This window comes from Chelonoidis abingdonii, chromosome 9 (genome assembly GCF_003597395.2).
Source record: "Chelonoidis abingdonii isolate Lonesome George chromosome 9, CheloAbing_2.0, whole genome shotgun sequence".
Taxonomy (NCBI): Eukaryota; Metazoa; Chordata; order Testudines; family Testudinidae; genus Chelonoidis; species Chelonoidis abingdonii.
The window spans coordinates 71,835,390-71,851,256 of NC_133777.1; the positions used below are offsets into that span (position 1 = coordinate 71,835,390).

General features: G+C 49.5%; 1 protein-coding gene across 3 annotated transcripts in view; it reads left to right on the plus strand.

Annotated features, from left to right (window-relative positions):
* NTRK3 (neurotrophic receptor tyrosine kinase 3) overlaps nt 1-15,867 on the plus strand; it is a 456,641-nt gene that overhangs the window by 220,222 nt on the left and 220,552 nt on the right. For all 3 annotated transcript variants that reach the window (XM_032806496.2, XM_032806497.2, XM_032806499.2), the window contains one exon: nt 15,174-15,242. In XM_032806496.2, coding sequence (XP_032662387.1) covers nt 15,174-15,242 — 69 coding nt within the window. The remainder of the gene's footprint in view (nt 1-15,173; nt 15,243-15,867) is intronic.

The following is a 15,867-nucleotide window of genomic DNA, read 5'->3' on the forward strand; positions in this document are numbered from 1 at the left end:
GAATGAGAGAGAGGAGAGAGCTTTCTTTTGGACCCTTCTATGGTGCTACCAGGCTGTCTGAATTATTCTCCTCCGACCCCTGTGTTATTGTCTCCCTCCCCGCAACATGGGCTAGATCTCTACAAAGTTGTGTCGGTATTTAAAAAGAAGCAAATAACTCTCTCTAACCTGAACTGATCTCCCAATGCCAATTCCATCTGTCAGCCTGAATGGAACTGTCTCCCAGCACGGGTACCCGGGCATTCCCAACAGGCTAACCACGTGCCCAGCATTCCATGATAATCAATGTATCACCCAGCCCTCTGTCCACCCCTCTCAGTCATCCCCATGCAGCAGCAACAGGCTCTGCAGACAGGACGGCCTCTCAGGAGTCAGCTACTGCAGTGCTGGACGTGTCCCGAGAATCTGAATGGAAAAAGGGTGACTGCAAGACAGGGGTGGCTCTAAAGCTGCAGCTCCCCAAAGGCTCTATCCCATTCTACCTGGGCTTGTTTGTTGCCATCCTACCCCGCATGAATGCTGCTAACCACTGGCTTGGGTTGTAGTCGCCTTGATGTCTGGTGTCTTGTTGCCCCACAAACGTCGTGGGGGTCCCAATGAGAATCAGCAGTTTGGGGTGGGGCAGCTTCCTCCTTGATGTTGTATTTGTCTTGTCAGCTGAGCATGTCTCTTACCTTTCAGTGAAAAATAGTCTGAATGCATCAGTCTCTGCAGAGTATGTTGGATAGCTGCTTTAGTATCTGTTTCCTGCTGCAGGGCACCCTTTGCTACTTGCCTTCCTCCTTTCCCTTCAGGAGGAAAACCTTAGCCTCTCCTGAACTCCAGGCTTGCTTCCCTCCAGTGCCCCATTGCAACAGGCACACTCCACCTTCCCCCAGGTGCTTGCACAGGCACACAAACACTCTCCCCTCCTAGAGATACAAAGCTCTATGCTCCTCTCTCACCCAGTTTACACCAATCCCCAACAGACATAAACTACTTCAACACAGATCCTCACCTCTCACCCAACATACCCTGTCTACCCACTGGTATAGGCTGCCCAGCCTTCTCGGCCACATGTCTTCTGCTGTGTCTATCTGCGATGTCCCCAGTCTCCCTTTGCCACTGGAGGTTGCACTGGAAACAGGTGTCTCAGTTTCCTTCCGCTATGATGCTGCGGTGCAAGTGCTGTGAGGTAATGGCAGTCTTTCCTTTCTTATTCGCTGGTATAAACACAGATTTCTTGGCAGCAGCCTGGCTTCATTACCCCATGAAGACGATTTTCCTTTTATCTATAATTTAGTAAAGTATCAAGCCATGGAAGTTTTAACAATCAACAGCAGCAGATTTTGTGTGTGCTACAAAAGCTGTTTTATCCCATGGCTTGGCTCATTTTTAGACCTTCTCAACAAAGAGTTCAGCTGCTCACACAGGAGCAAATTCATTTGACCTCTATTCTCTCCTGATGGAACGACTCCCTATCTGCTCCCACTAGTCAGGTACTTGGCCGGGCAGGGCAGGTGAGCAGGGGAAGCTGGAGTGAGAAATGAGTGTTTGGTCAGGTTTGAGTCTGGTGGGAGGGAGAGGACTCATGTCATTGGCAAGGCAGGGCATGGGCTGGCTGTTGCTGGAGAAATTTGAGGCAAAGACCCAGCCACTACTCTGACTTTGAATCAACATTCAGGAGGACAGAGAGAAAAGGGAAGCATTAATAGACGCAAAGATGTGGGATGGGGGTAGGGGGAAAGCAGAGAGCGGGGAGCAGGAAATGAAGGAGGTGGAAAGGGATGAGATGTTGAACAAAGAGAAGTTTGGGGGTTTCTGGCTATAGGGAATAGGGACCAGGCTGGAGAGGTATAATGGTGGAATAGGGTGGAGGAAGAAGAAATCAGACAGGAGGAATGAGTTGGAGGAGAAGAGGGAAAGGAAGTGGATGGGAAAAATGTATATGAGGGCAGAGGGATAGGGGAGAAAGGGAAAGATAGCTGGGGTAGGAATGGGGTGTGTGGACTCCAGGAAAGTGGAGCAGGGACGAGAGGTGCTGGGAGCTGTGCCTCTAAATTAACCAGAACCACCCCCTTGGATTTGGATGTCATATTAAAATGTGCCTAATTATTCTTGGACAAGTTTTGTGATCCTGATGATATTAATTATTCTTAAAGGTCAACAGCACTCACTCGAATCCCCTTCTGTTCTATCATGTAATCAGTTAATTAATTGGAAATTATTTAGCAGTTCCTGCCAAGTGCTTTGTCTACCTCGTGTTGGGTTGTTTTGTTACTGCTGATTTCTCCCGCTTCCTGCCCACCGCTTTCTTCAAAGTCCAGAGAACCTGCAGAGCTGCCCCCTCCCAGCCTGGTCACTGGCACTGACTCCCTCGGGAGGGAGAATATGTTGTGGGTTTTTTTTTTTTAACCAGCCCACATGAGCACAACCGTTTGGTACCATGAGGATTGCTTGGGGGTTTGCTGGCATTTTTGGTTTTCATCCTCCAGCCTTATGTGCATGTAGCAAACCAGAGGGACTTGGAACATGGCTCTGAGGACAGAAAAAGGCAGCTCAGCTCCTGGGCCAAGCAAGCCTGCCTGAGTGGCTTCATGCTCGATGTTGCTCACCATAGTTCTACGACTGCAGTTGTGGGTTGATTGTGCAAAACTCCCCAGCCCCTCCCCACACTCTTCTTAAGAGCTATCTGTGCAGCAGGGCTCCCCTCTAGTGCCTCCAGAAAGGTGATTTACTAATCCATTGGCTCTCGCTGTTTCTATACACAGTTCCTGGAAGCTGTAGTTCAGTATCTTGGGTACTTGGTGAATATTTTTGTGACTGTGTTGTGGGTTCTGGCTTCTCTGTGTGCTTTGTGGAGTCGGAGGGAGGGGCCCTTTCATGATTCCCTTCCCAGGCGCTCTCTGTATCTTTTGGCTGGAATCTCTCTTCTGTTGTGGAATGGTCTGCCTCACCCCAGGCCTGCTGGAAATCTAGGGCTGGGGATGCAGGGGATGGGTCTTCGCCGTTCTCTGTCTGCTCCCATCTGGAGGAAACAAGCCGTTTGGGGGAAACAAGCACAATAAGCCCGGCCTCTTGCTGGAGTTGTCAGCTGGCACCTCCTGGCCTTAGTCGGGACAAATACTGCTTCTGTGCCCTGCAGCAGGAAAAAGCCCATCGTACAGTTATATTCCAGGTCTGATGGGTGTCTGGTTACCCCGCTGTGGGCTAAGTGGGCAGGGGGAGTGAAGGGCACTCAAGGGATGATCCCTCTCTGTGGTAGGGTGGAAGTGAGGGGAAGGCGCCTCTCCCTGCAGCTGGTTAGTTGTACTGAGAACTAAAGTGCTTTTGAGCGCTGTTGGCCTTCACCCTTCGGGGGGAGCTGGCAGGCTCAGGAAATGCCATTGCGGGCCGAGCCAGCTTTTTAGTATTGGCTTGAATCCTCTGAATCCAGCTGTCCTTGGAGGAGAACATTGTAAACAGCCCCGAGGCAAAGGGCGATGAGCGTAACAGAGAGCCTGAGCCAAACGCTCGCCTCTAAAGCACCCCAGACCACGGGAAAGTTTGGATCCAACCTTTGTGACCGGTCCCCATCTCTGTCACATGCTGAAGCAAAGCCCAGAGTACAACTGAACCTTTGAGGGGGTCCCATCTCTGAGTAAAGCTGGGTGCAGCTGAGAGACCCCTGGGAAGAAAGGGGGTGGTGGATGAGGGACTGCGTCTCTGTGGACTCTGAAGCGCGTTGGGATCTATTGGGATGAAAGTGCTAGCAGTACGCACGTTGTTGTTATCATTTAGGGTGGGAGGAAAGGCGTGTGGCAGATGAACTGCTAGTGCCTAGCTCCAGGGTGCCATAAGTGTGTGTGCATGTCGCTGGCAGTTTCACCCTGTGCAGCACTGGCAGGGGAAATGCCCTCGCTCCTCCCCTGGTGTCTCTCTCCCTTACATCGTGATTGTGGTTTGGTTTTAATGCTGTCACTGAAAAAAAAAATAATACCTCTCCACCCACCCCTCTTCCTCCTCAGATTCTGCTGCAGGAGCAGCTGGGGGCTGTGGAGAATGCTGGCTGCCAGCGAACGCAAAGCAAGGGCGACTGGAGTGCTGTCTCTGGTCTCCTGCCTAGGAACGGGCCTGGGTTGGCTAGGTGCATCCCAGGGGATGCAGAGGCTGGTGTTTGAAAGGAGGATGTGCTATGTTGAGTCACGGTGAGCAATGGCTTCACCAGGCGGGTGGTGAAAATCTTTTGCTTCTCCCCCGCAGAACCAAATCTTGGCATCCAGGCTGATGTTTCTGGGGTTGTCGTGACGACTGGCTGTGGCTCTGGGAGACCTTGTATTAGGATCAGGAAAGGATGCTGTTTGGGGTGCCCCATGTTCTGAGGCAGCATTGGGCAATCTCACAAAGAGGACAAGGCTCTCACCCCCTTCATCCATTGCAGCATTTGGGAAGACGTGAGGGCAAGGAACGGGGACTTTTCTGGCTGGAATGAAACATCTTTTTTCTTTCTCGTAGCGCTGATATGTTTGTGGTGACGCCTGGAAGAGTCCAGGCAGAGAGCGCGGCAGAGGGAATAGCTGGTGGCTAACGCTGGCTTCGTCAGTTTAACGCTGAGCCCTGTTCTGCTAACTCATCCGCTTTGCCTGCGTGTGAGCGAGGGAGTGAGAGGCTTGTGTGCGTTTGGCATTGCTGGGTGCTTTGGCAGGCTCTGTCTCAGCTGTGGCCTATTGGGGGTTTGTGCTGAGCTATCTGAGATTTCAATTTAGTCTAATATCTGCAGAGCCTGCTTCATGGTGAGGGCATGTGCCGCCGCCGTGGTTGCTGCTGGGACTTGCTAGGGTAATTTTAGCACGTTCATTAAAGGAGGACAGTACATTTTCCCTTAATGAGCAAAGCTGCTTACTAAACAGGAAATAGGACGGAGGAGGAGAAAGGAGACGGAGGAGGGGGAGATCAGGAGCACAACACTGTCTTTAGAGGTCATTGCATCTGTCTGACAGAGATGAACAAGGAGTTTCTGCTGGACAAAGTGGGCTGTCCAGTATGGGGACAGGTGAGATACCTGGGGGATGACCTCTTGCTCTGTTCTAGAAGGGTAATTCCTGTGTCATCAAGCCAGATTACTCTGAGGTGGAATGTTTTTCACTTTGGCCATTTTGGCACTTGGTAGAAAATAGATCAGATGTTGAGGAGTTGGCCTAAAAGAATAGCGGGCCAGTGCATTTGGCCCTCCAGCCACTTTGTGGTACTTTTTGGTGGCACACATTTTTCGCTGGTCCCCAATGTCTCTCTCCGCTGGGCACCCTGTTTCTATGTCAAGAGTGTGGCACATGGGGGCAGGGCAATGCCAAAACTGATGATCAGGCCTCTCTTTCCTGTCAGCTTCAGTGTCCGGTTCACACTTTCTGATGTATGCAAGGGAGCCAAGATGATCAAGAAGTCTTCAGTCCATGGCTTTATTGCAGCCCTGGGACAAAACCCAAATACCCTGGTGAAGACAGCAGGTCCACAGAAGCCTGGAATCAGGGGAGGGATTCCTGGTGAATGGCAAGGAATCCTGAGGAGTGGGGTGTAAGGGAGGAGGACTTACGCAGCAAAATCAAACTTTGGCATGAAGAGAGGTGGGCAGAGGCGGACCAGTGGGCTGCGTGTCCGTCCTTACTTTAACTGACATCTTCATCTCAAACCTGAAGCACCTGTGGCACCTGGCTGCTCCAGAGAACCAACACGAGACTCGTGTGGATCCATGGCATTTGCTGCCGGCTTCAGTGGGTTAAACTAGCTGCCGCCGGGAATTCTCAGAGGTCGAATTGTCTTGAGAAATGAAACAGTGACAAGTCCACGGTCGCTGAGCCCTCAATCAGTATTGTTACCCTGGGTTGTGCCCAGCTGTGTTTGTGCAGGGGCCTGAGTGGGACTGACGTAAGGGCTAGTTATGCGGGCATGTCAGGGAGAATTATCCAGGCTCCCTCTGGTTGGCTTCTGTTCTTGTGGAGTTGGTCGCCCCTTTCTTCTCTTCTCCCATTTCCTCCCTCCTTATTTCCTTCCCAAAACTAGGGCTACTGCTGGCTAGCAAATGGCCTGGAGAGAGCCACAATAGGTAGGTTTCCCTACCCAATGACACCGTGTAGTTTTTACTTCAACCCTGGGTGTGCTGTCACGACTTTCTCCTGGCGTGTGCCTGCCCCCTGCCATCCTTGGCCTTTAGATGAGAGAGTGGGGAGTCAGCGGGGGCAGTAGCATATGTGCTATAGTGGGATACAGTGCCTTAATGGACAAGGCTGACTGGGCCTGTGTTGCAGAGCAGCTTGACTATCAAAGAAGCCACTCACTGTGCCCCTGACAACCTGGGGCTGAGGAATACATCGGGGATGTGCGTTTCACTTCTAATTTATGCCAAGCACTGGTGCGCGCCCTCTCAGCAGCTCCGTGCCGCTAATCCTCTGGATCAGGATTTTCGGAGCTGGCAGCGTGTTATTAAAATGTGTTTAAAAACGTCTTCCATGCGTTAAGAAATGTGTCAGGTTCGAAATAAAGGGCAACCATGGAAGGGGGAGCTCAGTGGGAGAAGGAAGGCAGGAGGGTCCATCCCCAACAGCAGCGTCTTTCTGCCACCAGTTGGACTGAATCACAATAATGTAGTCTGCAGTTTAATTACAGAGGTTCTTGTTTGTTAGTGTCATTAATCAGGCATCTGGCTCAATTTAGCTGAATAAAAATGGCTTTTAATAGTGGAGCCCTTTTTGCGGCTGCTTAATTGAGAGAAAAGCAAACATGCCATTTCCTTTTCGACTAAAGTCCAATTGTTCTGGATTTCGGGAGCTAAACTTCTCTTTAATCCTCCACTACAAACAAACAAACAAAGAAAGAAACCACCACCTCCCCAAGAATGAGAGTGACAAGCCATTCGGCAGATGCAGCTCAGTGGCCCCATTCATCTGTTGGGCTAAGATGGCTCGGATCGCCTTACATTTCTCTTCTGCCTTTCTTCACCGTTTCCTCTGCACTCTAGCTGTATGCAAACCGCTTCAGCTACCACTGAAATGGAACCACCTCTCAGTAGGGGCACAGATGCTGCCTAATAATGAACATCAACACTTTAGGAGAGATGAGGTGACGAGTCCCACACAGTTGAAATTCCAAGAGGGGGAGAGGACGCAGAATATAATAACCTGGGTGGGAATACCCTAACTCTTAGAAAAAATGGATAAGATTTATAAGCACCAGTGGTCAGGAATGTTATGTCTCATCTCAAAGCCAGCCTCTCCAGGAACACTGCTCCCCCTGACATGATGCTGGGACAGTGGAGTATTGTTGAACTGTGACTTTGCCATCAGAGGTCACAAAAGGGTCTTAAATCTGTCTCGTTGGTGTTCAACCATTCAAGTTCTCTTTTGACCTGTAGTCTAGATATGTGGGGTACTTGGTCGTTATGGGCCTTCCCTCCTTTGGAGCCCCTTTGGACCAGAAGGATACAGGGAAAGAACATGAAAGAGGAGGAGAGTGTTTTGAAGGTTTTCCCATGGAAAGTAGGTCCTTGGAGGGCCCTGTGGGATACGGGAAGCTGGCAGGAGTGAGGTTTAGACAACCTGAGGTGGAAAGGGCTGGTAACATAAGCTGTTACAAAGGTTGCCTGACGCTTCCCATGATAAGATCCTATTTTCAGTTGCTTCTAACTTTGCTAAATTTGATCCATTTGAGCTGGAACATTTTCATGCAGGCTGTCTGCCTTATGCTAAATATTTTTTGGAACATTTCAGCTAAAACAGTTGAGCTGCTCCCAAGAACGAAGCGAGAGAAAATACATTGCTTTATCCGTGACAAAGAATTCTCTTTTCTTTACAAAGCTCTAGTGCCTTGTTCTTTGGATTAGGGATTTGAAATTTGGCAGGCCGGTGGTCTTTGTGTCAGAGATGTGCCTTTTGCTTTCCCTGTGAAAATCTGCCCACATTTGGCCCAATTATAAGCCTTTGTAAAATTGCACTTTGCACACGCTTAGTAAAGAGTTGTTAGTTTTTAGCAGGTACGGTAGTTTCCTGGAGCACACTTGCCTCCAGAGCCTGGAATGGAATCCAAGATTCCAGAGTCTCACCATTCCTCTGCTGTCAGCAACTATCTATGGAAACAAACTGGCAAAGTGACCCAGGCTCCTCTAGTGCTGCTCCACACAAAGGATGACAACCTACTACTGCTGTCAGTTACGCTGTTAGCTCAAGCAACAGAGGTCCGTGCTGTGGCTCTAAAACTTCCAACTCTGCCGGTAACCTGTATAGGCATTTATATGGTGCCACATAATGTAATTTCAGTTTTTTTGTTTGCTTTAAAAAAATTACCCAAACCCGAGGAAATGACATACAACCTTCCTGTTCCAAAAAAACCCAATTCAAACCAAAAACCAAATAAGGCTGCAAAGTCAGATGCTCAAATTGTCAGAGTTGAGGTTGCGTGTGGCTAGGCCAGGGTCTTGTGGGTAAAATAGTATGTGATCATGTAACTAAAGACTGCGTCGTAATGCATTTAAGGAGGCAACTCTAATTCTGGCATTTCCTACTTTTTGAGTGCTTAACAGTGGCCCTGAGAGCACCCCAGTGCCAGAGGGCAACGGGCGCCTGAGTAGCTAGCAGTGAGCCTGAGCTGGCTTGATTGGTGTCTTCCAACTCACGCTGTCATAATCTGTATCTAACAGGCGTGGTGCAAGGTATCAGATGTGAACTGGTAAAATGCTGGTCACTAGTTGTATTGTGTGCTGTCTGTATGGGTGATACGAGAAACATTTTGTGATGGAAATGTATTCTCAAGTGTTTTTGGCAGGTAGGGTTTAAGTCAACCCATCCTAGACAAAGGAACGTGGTTCCACCAGCTTGACTTTGCCTCCAATGTAAATTGAACAAAGAGAGGCAATGAAAGGACACTTAGATAAAAGGTAAACAAAGCCATCAAATGACTAGTGAATTGGGGAGATAGCCACTTACCTATCTCAGTGGGGGGAGGAGACAGCAAAAATGACAGGTGTCAGCTCCTTGGTGGACCCAGCAAGCTGAGCCCCCAGGAGGGCTTCCTAACTTTGAAAACAAAGAAAAAACTTTGAGGATATAAGCAGAGAGAAAAAGCTGTTTTGGCATCCTTTACCTGAAGAGACAAAGGAGTCAAGGGCTTTAAGCTCTGTATTGCAGTGGTCCTCAAAGCCGGTCCGCCGCTTGTTCAAGGAAAGCCCCTGGTGGGCTGGGCCGGTTTGTTTACCTGCTGCACCTGCAAGTTCAGCTGATTGTGGCTCCCACTGGCTGTGGTTTGCCGCTCCAGGCCAATGGGAGCTGCGGAAGTGGCGCGGGCTGAGGGGTGTGCTGGCCGCCCTTTCCACACACACCCCCCTTGGCCTGGAGCGGTGAACCACAGCCAGTGGGAGCCGCGATTGGCTGAACCTGTGGACATGGCAGGTAAACAAACCGGCCCGGCCTGCCAGGGGCTTTCCCTGAACAAACAGCAGACTGGCTTTGAGAACCACTGCTGTACTGGATCCTGGCTCAGAATTGGCCATTCATGCTGGAAGAACAACGTTGGTGATCAAATCACTTTGAACAGGAGGCTCTAGTTTAAGTTAGGTTTTAGTTTTAGAAGCTTATTTTTACCGTTGTTTGTTTGTAGCCATTTCTGTCTCAGTTCTGCCAATATGGTATCACTTGAATGTCTGTGCTTTGTTCATAAATTTAATCTTGTTTTATTACACCAGCACCTCAGTTCATTGTTTCAAATGCAAGAGTAAAATCATCAGCCAAGCGAACAGGCTGGTGCTGCGTACTGTCTTACCAAAGGAGCAGCAAACCCGATAAGGTTTGGTGAGGGCTACAGTGAGAGGGGCTGAGCTCTGCAGGGGAGATGGTTTTGGGTAGACTTGGGGCTGGTGGTGTCACTCCGAAAGGAGTAACCAGGCTGGTGGAAGTGAGGGTGAACCATTTTGCTGCTGTTGTCAGTGCTATGAGCCAAAGTTGCCCAGCACAGAAGCACCAGGGTGGGCAGTGAAACAACCCCTTACTGGTCTGGGTGAACCATAAAGTGTCACATGACTTTCCAACTGTAATTATTTTTTTAAACATAGTTTAAAAAAAAAACAACCCCTCCCAAGATCAGGGACACACACTCTGAAGTGGGGTGAGTTGTGTATCTGCCTCTGTTGACCAACGCCTTCCCCATAGGATGCATCTCTGTTGAACTCCCCAGATAAAGGTTGTGAGTAGGTGTTCCTGCCCACCGTCATCTACAGATGTTGCCTGTTGGGTCAGATGGTGTCACTGCTCTTCCGAAGGAGCATTTCCTGCCAGCCGTGAGCCAATGGCAGTGCGTCCCCTCTTCACTGGGAGCGTCGCGGCGAAGGAGTGAGGCTAAAAGCCGTGCTCATCTTCCTAGCAAAGTGCCTCGTGTTAGCGAGGCCGTGTCCCCTCTCCATCTCTCCCTGCCCCAAATTGTAATAACATGATTGTGCTATTTTTGATTCCTTATTTGCGTGGAAAGCCTGTTGGTTTTTTCTTTCCTCTTTCAGAATCCAATTTTCTCTTGACATTTCTGCCTAATGTAGCTAAACGTGACCTTTGTGAAAGGACACGTCCAGCAAGATGTGCTTCCTCCTCTGCAGCTTTGTCTGCCGTTCTTCTACATCTCTCTCTCTCTATCCCTCTCCCTTCGCCTTTTCCGCCCTCCCCTCTTCTCTCTCTGGTGAGAGGAGCTACGGAACATTTACTGGCTAACCTTTCTGAAGCAACGGGATTTTCCTGCCCTCTCCTCATCTGGCAGTGCCAGGCTCCCGAAGGCTGAATCCTCTCTGAGGGGCACTGCAGTCCGATTCTCTGCGGCGTGTTTGCAGGTTGTGCCCATTACCCAAGACTTTCCTGCGGATGGGAGGTAGGAGCTATGGGCTTGTCAAAATGGAGACTTTGTGCGTGGCATGCTGAGGTGTAAACCTCCAGTGCGCTAGCCTGCTGCGCACTAACTGGCTGTGTGGACCTTGCTACCACGCCCCTGAGTTCCGCAGTGTGGCTTGATCCACTGCTGAGTGAAACCATAGTAGGTCTGAGCGCACTGTGGAACTCTTACCATGCAGTGACAAGGTCCACACGGCCCGTTAGCATGCAGCAGGCTAGTGCGGTGTGGATTTACATTCCCAGCTTGCCACGTGCTAAATCTCCTTTTAGACAAACCCAGGGTTTCCACAGCGTTGGGAATTGAGGGATCTTTGCTGCCTCAGAGGGATTTTTGCAGTTTGCAGTGCTTTATGTGCGGTATGATGTAGCATGACATGAAGCCACGGCTTATGGATGCAGCGGTGTCAAGTGGGCTACTACCACACAGCTGTATGACACCAGGGCCCATGATGGGGTGTATCTCCTAGCCAAAGTGAACGACGCATATTTGGGAGTGTTTGCCTTGTAAGCAGCACAGATGTGTCTGGGCTTCAACTGCAAAATCCCAGATCTGACCTCTTCAGGAGAGGTTGTCCTAAGTTAGAGCGACCCCAGGGGCTGTTCTAACCTGTGCCTCCTAGAATCTGAGTGGCGGAGAGGTGACTTAGTGATATTTGCCCTCCCACCCCCTGGGCTTTGGCTTGTGTGCTACATGTCTCATAAAGCAAAGCCTAAACCAGGGATGGCAACCTTTGGTATGTGGCCCATCAGGGAAATCCGCTGGCGGGCCGGGTCGGTTTGTTTACTTGCTGCGTCCACAGGTTCGGCCAGTCGTGGCTCCCATTGGCCGCAGTTCACCGCTTCAGGCCAATGGGGGCTGTGGGAGGCGGCGGCCAGCACATACCTTGGTCCATGCCACAGTGGGAGCTGCAATCAGCTGAACCTGCGGATGCCGCAGGTAAACAAACCGTCCTGGCCCGCCAGCGGATTTCCCTGATTTCCTGGCGCGCCAAAGGTTGCCGATCCCTGGTCTAGAATCCACCATTGACTCTCTCCTGGAGGCTGGATGGCACACTGGATTGTTATTGCAGCATCCTTCAGACAGGTTGCGTTGCAGAAGCCAGGGTGTCTCAAGTGGGCTGGCTGGGCAGAGACACGGAGCCGGCAGGTTTCCAGGGGCTTTGTGAGGAAGATTGTGAAGAGTTCTTCCAATCTGGAAAGGTAAAACTCCTTCAGAGACTCCTATATCCAAAAAAGATCAGTTTGGATTTGTAGGACCCATCCCATTTATCAGCCCTAGCACTAAACACCTGGCCTCACTGCATATTGCTTTCTTATTCTGAGAGTAAAAGCCAAATGAATGTAATAGCCCAAACCCTTCAGCCTCCCTCCTGTATCAAACTCATGTAGAGCCAAAGTCAGTGCCTCTCCGTGTCCGCTCTCAATGCTGCCTCGTGCTTATCCCATTTCCCTGCGTCTGATGGGGATCCTTGTGCTTGGCCTATAACAAACTTGGCTGCCTGGAGCTGCCTTTGTGCCACCTCCTCCTCTTGCCCCATATTTCGTCTTTAGCTGGCTGCAGATTTAATGAGGCTCTGGGTCTCCTGTTCATGTCTCTTGCTCTTTGTCGCCATTCTCCGTGAATAAGGTCACAGCATGAATGATCTCTGCAGCCAAGGAACCGTTGTCATAGCTGATAAATTGCCATGCCTGCCCAGGCATAGGTGACCAGGGCAATGATGATTCAGATGGGCCAGCATAGGGGAGGGAAATTAGAAGATGAGGAAGGGGTTGAGTGGCATGAGAGACAGAAAAGGGCCAGTGCTTTAATGGGAGGGAGATCAAGGAGAGAGGTGCTATTGATGATTAATAAGGGTGCAGAACCCCACTGCTGAGAAGGGGGAAAGACCATCCTGAAGCTACTCTGCTCTGCAAATCCTATTCACTGGACGTTCGTTGCTGGCATGCAGCGATGGAGCTGGCGTCCCGTTCCTCCCCATGCAGCGGGCTCTCCCTCACTAGCAGCGCTACAGGAATGGGCTCCGAAACCAAAGATTCTCCTGGGGAGATATTGATTGCTGTTCCCGCACTCAAGGTGTGGGACCCCAGATCTCAGCCTTCATTGTGTTGGGGTGTGACTTAAAAAAAGCCAGATGATGACTTTAGGGGTTACTGAAATTTATTGCTGAACTTCCAATTGAAGCCTAAGCTCGGGATTCGCCTGTGATCCACCTCTACCTCTTGGTTCCTGCTGTAAAATGGGAGTTTGATTGGGAAGACGAGAAGGTAGAGTTAATTCAGCTGTAATTAGAAGGCTTTATGATCACTCACGCTGATGATTAACGGTTTGGAGCTTTTGCCCCTAGTTTCTGCAGCTGTGGTTTTTCATGCTCAAGTTGTTGCGGGTGCAAAACCTTCAGCTTGCAGGTGCGAGCTGAATTTGTATGTGTAGACTGAGCTGCCAGATGTGTAGCTTTGATATGCAAAGCTGTGAGGCCTAATTCTTCTTCGAGTGCTTGCTCATATCAATTCCATGTTAGGTAAGTGTGTGCCTACGTGCATGGCCGCCAGAGATTTTTGCCTTACTGATATCCATAGGGCCAGCTCTGGAGCCCATGCTCAAGTGCTGGTATATGAAGTGCTGTGGCCTTGCGCCTTATCAGTTCCTTCTTATTGCCTGGAGGGGTTGCTGGAATGCCTTTCCTCTTGCGACTGCAAGCGCTTATAGTGGTTCTCCTTCATAGTTTCTTGTACATAGTTGTTCATAGAGTTAGTATTTTTAATAGTTAGTAAGTTATAGTTAGTTAGTGGTTCCCTTAGGGATGTCGTCCCAAGGATGGCGCTTGCCCCAGTTCCTGGGCTTCAAACCGTGTTCCGCTTGCCATAAGCCTGTGCCTGTCAGCAACCACCATGCAAGCCATTGGAAGTGTTCGAGAGAGATGCACATTAAAGATAGGTGCCAATTCAAGACTTCTGCAGAGCCGCTACCTGGTCTTCAGTCCATACCTTTGTGTCCCATTATGCCATCACCCAGCAGGCTTGGGACAACTCCAGCTTCAACAGAGCAGTGTTGCAACTAGCACATCCGTGAACTCTGAGCCCACCTCCAGAGATACTGCTTGGGAGTCACCTAACATGGAATTACCATGAGCAAGCACTGAAAGGAGAAAAAAACGGTTACTAGTCTTCCGTAACTGCTGCTCTTCAAGACATGTTGCTCATGTCTATTCCATGAGTCAGTTGATGACAAGAAGGAACTGAGAGGCCACAGGGCCAGCAGTGCCTCATATACTGGCGCACGAGCGCGGGGCTCCAGAGGGCCCCAGAACTGGCCCTATGGATACCATGAAGGCAAAAATCTCTGGTAGCCATGCACGTGGGCATGCGCACGCACCTAACATGGAATGGACACAAGCAGCGCACCTCGAAGAACAAGTTATGGAAGGTTACTAACCGTTTGGGTTTTTTTGAGAGTGGGTTGAGGATCCGTTGAACATTTTGCCTTTTACAAAATTTAGGTTCTTTGTTTTCCCCGTCATCTTAAAATGAATCAATAATAAAATACAGGCGACCCTTCTGTGTCTGTGTGTGTGTCTCTCTCTTTCTCTTTCTCATATTCTGCCTCTGTCCTCTCTGAGCTAGTCTTTGACCCCTGTTTGCTCTGTCTCCCATCTCCAGCTCTTTTTGTCTCTCTCCTTCTTTTACTTGGCTCAGTAGATGTGGGCACTGGTTTGTAAAATGTTCCCAGAGAGAGAAGAGGTCCCATTTCTGTAGTTTGGGGTGGAGTAGTGCTAGGAGGTGGTTGCTCTTAGTTGATACAGCAGCAATTCCTTTTGGTATGAAATGGGAAAACAAATATACAAATCCTGTTTTCAAATTTCCCTTCTCTGCATTCCTGTTAACACTTTAGACTGTCACAGCTGAAATAATTCCAAAGATTACCATTTATTTCTTACCATGCAGTTTATCTCTTGTTTTTCACTTGAGTTTGGAGAGTGTAACTGGGCCGATCAGTTTTCCTTTCTGTTTGTAGCTGGTTCCCTTTCTGGTTCTCAGGTATAGGTGCAGGGAATTGTTCTCTTTGTGTTTTTCACATTGCAACAGAATATGGACTGTTTTCACAAAAAGGAAGGGGAAGTCTTCTATCCACATTCAGTGTCATTTAAAATATTTTTACTAAACCTTGAGTTGGGGCCTTAGACAACTTGATAGCCTCCCCGTAGCTGTAAACTGTAGAGAAAAATGATGAGCTCTGAGGAACCCCATAGGGTCTGGTGCAGAGGGAATTATTCACCATGAATTCTTTCTATTGTTCATTTTCAGAAACCTCTCGGATAACCGGCTTACCACACTGTCATGGCAACTCTTCCAGACACTGAGACTTTCTGAACTGTAAGTTCCATCCTGGAGAGATCTCCTGGGAGGGTGGTGGATGGGAGAGAAATTCCGCCCCCCCCCCACAAAAGATTAATTTTGAAACCTATGATGTATGAGTGTGAATAATTTTCTAAAATCGCAGAGGGCAGAGTGAATTCTGGAAGCGGTTCCTGGGCATGGAAGCACCAGAGCCCTGCTGCTTCTCTGTTAACATCTTGTGAACTGACGTTTGGGACTGATGATAAAGCCATTTCTGGGCTTATAACTGTTTGGCTAAATGCAAGGCCAGATTTTAAGTGGACCTCCGTAAGGCCAGACCCTGTGAGATGGGAAGAGTCCTCCACTCCCATTCATTTGCAGGCTATGGTTGGTTGTACGGCAAGGTCATCCAAGTGTGGAGGGGTGCTTTTCGTAGGCGATGGTGGCTGTAATGGTGGGTCACTCCCTGGCTCCTGAGTAACCAAGGCACCTGCCAGACCCTGTGTGGACGAGAGGCGAGTATCTCTCCTGGGTCACCTGAGGGCTGCAGCCCACTGAATTATTAATAAAGCATGCTCCACAGTGTCTGAAGAGTAAGTGGACATGAAATCAATGGAGCACTGCCCTGGTGACCTGTTTTGTTTAGTTTTAGAAATAGTTG